The 6,122-nt window shown below is 40.4% G+C and overlaps 1 protein-coding gene across 1 annotated transcript; it reads right to left on the bottom strand.

Annotated features, from left to right (window-relative positions):
* Positions 1–306: 306 nt before the first annotated feature.
* On the bottom strand, positions 307–1,026 carry LOC141630843 (uncharacterized). Its single transcript, XM_074443592.1, has one exon. The coding sequence runs from the start codon at positions 1,024–1,026 to the stop codon at positions 307–309; it is 720 nt and encodes a 239-aa protein (XP_074299693.1).
* Between the last annotated feature and the right edge of the window lie 5,096 nt (positions 1,027–6,122).

Here is a 6,122-nt window from a genome sequence, read left to right as displayed (position 1 = left end):
GATATTATGCCTTCATGTGAAAAATAAGATTTCTTATAAGGTCATACCATCTATTTATAGTGATAAGGTAGGTCTTATAGAGCGATATTGGGAAACTACTATATTATATTATGATTATGATTATAATTATTATTATTATTATTATTATTATTATGATTATTATTATTATTATTATTATTTTTTGCAGAAAAGTTTTAGATCTTATTATTTCATCAAGATAAAACATTACATACAAGATCTTTGCCACCCTTTCCTACAAAGGAGACCAAGGAGGCCCCCTAAAAAAGAAAATAACCAACAAAAAGCCTAAGCAAAAGTGCCATAGAGACGCAAAGAGATAGCACGTTTAATAACAATACAAAGAGAATCAGACGAGGACTTAGTCCCCTTAAAAATCCTAGAGTTCCTTTCCTTCCAGATGAAATGAAAAGAAGCCATCAAACTCGCCTTTTGCTTGCCAGTCCTGAATTCAGAGAGGAATGCCTGAACAATAGCATCCAAGGAGAAGTGCAGAGGAAGATGAACCCATGTAGCAATGGCAGCCCAAACTTGTCGAGAGTAAGAGCAATAAAAAAAGACATGGTGAAGATCCTCCATAGAACATTCACAAAGCACACAACGATTAACCAAACATAATCCACGGTTAATAAGCTTAGCCACAGTAGGGAGGCTATCAGTCAGAATCATAACACCAGTAAAAGAGTATTTAGGGTGACAACCTTTACCATGAACAATTGAATGCCAAGGCACAGGCTCACGTCTATTTCTCACCAGATCATAGGCTGCATTTGTGTCAAACCGAGTATGATGGGTAAGAGTCTCAAGCAAATCGCATTGCAAGAGAAGAAGAGCCAAAGAAACATTAAGAAGAAGGTCCTTCATCTTAACCACATTGTTCCAATACCAAGAATTAGAAATTGTCTCCCTGGCTAACCAAATACTCTGCCCCTTAAGAATATAAGTGTGAACCCACCTAGTCCAGATAGACTGAGGCTTATTAAACAGCTTCCAGACCCATTTTACCATTTGCGCACAATTCCAACTGAGAACTTCTTTTATGCCTATCCCCCCCTCTAATTTTGGGGAACATAGTAATTGCCACTTAAGAAAAGTATGCCTACGAGCTCCATCAGAGATACCCCAAACAAAATCCTTGCAAATCTTGTTGATTTTCTTAATGACCACCTTGGGAAATAAGATACTAGCCCCCCAAAAATTGTTTAAGCCAAAAATAATAGAGTTCACAAAAAGTCTTACCAAAGATAACTCAATTGCTTGTTAGCCCAATGCTGAATGCTTGCTTTGAGTTTATCAAGCAAAGGCTGATACATATCCTGAGTAATTCGTGCATTGAACAAGGGCAAACCCAAATACCTGAAAGGGAATTTGCCCTCACTAAATCCAGTGGCAGCCAAAATGAGACCCTTGACATCAGCTGCTACCCCTCCAAAATAAAGGTCAGTTTTAGTGGGATTAGCAGCCAGGCCTGAAAACAAACTAAACTGATCCAGACAGTCAGAAACAGCTTTGACAGAAGGGAGGTCCCCCCTAGTGAAGACAAGAAGATCATCAGCAAATATAAGGTGAGTAAGGTTCAACTGAACACACTTTGGGTGATAAGAAAAGTTCTTCACCTTTGGAAGAGTCCTGAGAAGCCGTGACAACACCTCCATACAAAGCACAAAGAGGTATGGGGACAAGGGATCACCCTGTCTGAGCCCACATTTACCAGGGAAGAAGCCTTGCACTTCACCATTTATCAACAAAGAATAATAGGGAGAGGTGACACAAGCCATAACCCACTCCACAAAAGTTGAAGGAAAATGGAGATAGAGCAAACAGTCCTTAAGGAAAGTCCAATTAACAGAATCAAAAGCTTTCCTGATGTCTACCTTGAGTAGACATCTAGGAGTGAGATAAGCACGGCCATATTTAGAGACAAGCTCATGAGCTAACATAGTATTATCAAAGATATCTCTATCAGCCACAAAAGCAGCTTGCTCTGGACCAACAATGGAGTCCAGGACCTGTTTAAGTCTATTAGCAAGAATTTTACTAATGACCTTATAAAACGTAGTACAACAGGCAATAGGTCTGAAGTCTTTGACAGTAGGAGGGGTATCCATCTTAGGGACAAGGACAAGCAAAGTGGAATTAGCTACCTTAGGCATAGAACAAGTTTGAAAAAATTCCAGGACAACATTCTTAAAATCCTGACCAACAACAGTCCAGGCATCCAAAAAGAATCCAGAAGAGTATCCATCCATACCTGGGCTCTTATTTCTGTCTATAGATTTCAATGCATCCAAGATCTCAGGCACTCTCACAGGTTGTGTAAGGGAGCCACATTGCTCTGGAGACACTGTATCTTGTAGAAAAAGATGGGGAGGCAAAGGCAATACAGGAGTAGAAGAGCCCGGAGAGAAGAGTAGTAGTCTAGGAACCCCGAGCCACCTCATGAGAGCCAAGACAAATCTTACCACCGCATCAAGAATGCTCCCAATGTTGTTCCTAACTTTCCCCCGGCAGAAATCTTAGAATAAAAATACCGAGTACTGAGATCACCGGACCGAATGTGTTGAACTTTGGCCCTCTCAAACAGATTTGCATCTCAGCCCGTTTAATCAAGATACTTCAACCGAGAGTTCTCTCCTCCCTAAGAAGAGCAAGATCCATGGGAGAAATACTAAGATTATCCTGGCATTGCTTAAGAGCCAACTTGCAACTAGCCACCCCGTCGAGAGAGGTTAGTGAAAGAGGAAGTATGAAGCTTTCTAAGACCACTCCTAAGCTCGCTTAAGCTTCGAAAAGAGATATAATGTGCCCACCATAATAATGAGAACTCCAACTCCTACAAACAAAGATTCTCTGGAATTGAGGGAAAGAGCCCAACAGTTCAGATACTTGAATTTTGGCCTGCAAGGAGAAGCCATACCATCAATTTGGACCAGACAAGGAGAGTGGTCGAGACACCATTCGAAAAGTGGCGAGAACGAAAGCTAGCAAACCACTGAGGAGACACCAGAATCCTGTCCAACTTAACCCATCTGAGACCATCACCCTGCTTGTTGTTCCATATAAAATGGCAACCAGTAGCAGGGTGGTCCACCAGACTACAATTATCAATACACTGACTAAATTCATCAATGTCAGCAACCTGGACATGAGAAGAGCCCAGCCTTTCATCAATAGTCAAAACAACATTGAAATCTCCAAAACATAACCAAGGCACTGAAACCTGAGAGGAAATGGATTGAAGATGAGACCAGAGCCCCCTTCTTTCAAGCCTAGCATTGAAAGCATATACAAAAGTAACCTCCATTTGCTGTTGGGAAGCAATATGAAGAAGAGAACAATGTATGTGCTGAGCTGACTTGTGAAGAACAGTAAGAGCAATAACCACAGGGTTCCAAAAAATCCAAATACGACCATTATAATGCTTATCATTATTATGAACCAGCTGATAAGGAAGAAATCTACTACTAATATCCATGAGAGCTGTGTGCTTGACATGAGTCTCAATTAGAGCACCACAGTCCACCTTTTTATCCAGCAAGAGATGGTGAGCCTCTTGCTGCTTTAAGGGGTCATTGAGACCCCTAATGTTCCATATGGTGAGGATCATGGGAGGCAGGAATGTCTCCAGGATCCAACTCAAAAACCACAGCATCCTCAGTCTCACTGACAGAGTGCTCATCCTCAGTATCCAGAACAACAACCTCAGAAGAAGGCTCTGCAGTATGATCAGGCTCAATTAGATTTCCATCCTGAAGTGCAGAGAATCTGTTGGTAAGCTTAGTAGCAACAGTTGTCTTCACAGGAGATTTCTTCTTCTCAGGATTTTTAGGGGTACTCACAGAAGCAGTTGAAGGAGCAACCACCTGCCGAGCATCCACAGCTTTTCTTTGGCCTATAGACAGTCTTAGCAGTCTTAGGCTTACCAGCAGGATTACATCTATCTTTGGTGTGCCCAACCTTCTTACAGGCAGTACAAAAGTGAGGCACCCATTCATAATCAATCTTCTGCAAGAGTGTACCACGATAAGGTGATTGAATCTGAACTGCCTTTGGAAGCTCCTTAGAGAGATCAACATCTATTAAAACTCTAGCAAAGGCCAACTTGCTTTTGTTTGTGGTGTGTTCATCAAAGACAAATAGGATTGCCAACAAAGACTAGCAACCTTACTCAAGCCAGATTTCGACCAAAAACAAGGGTCCAGGTTAGGAAAAAGCACCCACACAGGAACATGAGTAACATTTAACTCGTCTACCACTGTAGGGCTCCAAGGCTTAAAGACAAGAGGAAATCCATTTACGTTCCAAGTATCTGAACGAATTTTCTCCATGTCTTCTGCACTTGCAAACCTGAAATAATACCAGCCTTTTGCAAAGTACAGAATCTCTGGGGTTGTGATATGCGTCCAATACTTAGACACCAAGCTCTCAATTTGAACCAACGTAGATTGCCTACCCAAAACAGTACCCACCAGAGTAGTCTGCCAGTATTCAACTTCTTTTACAATATCCTCTTCCTCAATACTAACCGAGGAGTCAACCACAGGGAAGAATGAAAGATTCATACCTTTAGAAGAATTCTTCAATACCTGAGAATAGGTTTTAGGAGCAAGACCCCCGGAGGAATCGTCTTCGTTCCGAAGTCGCGCCGTCCCACGTTGATGCGGCCCCCTTTTGAGGAGCCTTGCCCGATGACGGCATAACATTCTCATCAAGCTCATCTCACACATCTTCAACAACCACGAATTATGATCCACGACGGTAGGAACAGAAGGTTCCGCTGCCCTCGGCGGCCGGCCCCGGGCCATGGTTGCGATACTAGGTTTCAGTCGCAATTTTAAGAGGATTTTTAGAGAGGGATTTTAGAGAGAGGACCGGTTATTATTATTATTATTATTATCATCATTATTATTATCATTATTATCATTATCATTATCATTATCATTATCATTATCATTATCATTATCATTATTATTATCATTATTATTATTATTATTATTATTATTATTATTATTATTATTATTATTATTATTATTATTATTATTATTATTATTATTATTATTATTATTATTATTATTATTATTATTATTATTATTATTATTATTATTATTATTATTATTATTATTATTATTATTATTATTATTATTATTATTATTATTATTATTATTATTATTATTATTTGTCGAAAATAGACCTTGTCCTACTCAGTTTACACGCCCTACTTTTGTCATCCCGACTTATTTATTATTTTATTATTTTATTCCGTATTACAACATAACTATTTAATTAATAAATATAATAAAACATATTTTGTAATATAATTTATAAATCACATTTTGACATTTCCACTGTTGACTAACCATTAACCAAGTCCTAAAATACGGGGTATTACAATATTGCATGCATATTAGATTGAACATGAGAGCATTTGGAACAACTTTCATCTTGTGCAAACTTGGATTTGGTGACGGGATGTTCCACCGATGTCGTTTGGAAAAATGTGAAACACAAGCATACCCTTCACTTAGCCTAGTTCCCAACATGATGCGTCATCTTAAAAGTGGAAAACACGCAAATCAAGGCTAAGTGAAGAAGTTGGGATTTGAAATGAGAAATGAAGAAGAGTGTACGAAGAAGAGGTCACCCACCCGGTAGGCCGCAGCTCGTCCCTTTGCCGGCTTGGAACCTCCTGATTGTTGAAGTTGGAAAATTGTTGAAATTTGAAGAAGAGGAAGTCCCAGCTGGTCCACCGATGGACGGTACCCTTACCGGCTGGGAATCTCCTCTACGTTTGTTGAAAAATTTGAAGATTGACGTGAAAGAGGGGGTGTGATCCGGTAGGCCGCCAGCCGTCCACCGGCCGGAAGCACCTCCATTGAAGAAACCTTGTGATATTTTGAGGAGAGAAGAGTCCCCAGCCGGTAGGCCCCCACCTATGAAATCAACACGATGAAAAGAGGAGAAAATGGGCGCCCATTCGGTAGGTCGGCAGCCGGTCCACCGGCGGGGAGCACCCTATAAGGAAAAAATGATATAAAGAACGAAGACATGGACTCCAACCGGGCGACCGGCGGCCGGGAGTTCCCTAATTACGTTGAAATTTTTTC

Source organism: Silene latifolia, chromosome Y, assembly GCF_048544455.1.
Source record: "Silene latifolia isolate original U9 population chromosome Y, ASM4854445v1, whole genome shotgun sequence".
In the NCBI taxonomy this organism is placed as follows: domain Eukaryota; kingdom Viridiplantae; phylum Streptophyta; class Magnoliopsida; order Caryophyllales; family Caryophyllaceae; genus Silene; species Silene latifolia.
This window is presented reverse-complemented; position numbering and strand designations above follow the sequence as displayed.

Bases quoted from the DNA above. Each gene is read 5' to 3' on its own strand.
- LOC141630843 (XM_074443592.1), bottom strand. From the start codon at position 1,026: ATGGTAAAATGGGTCTGGAAGCTGTTTAATAAGCCTCAGTCTATCTGG.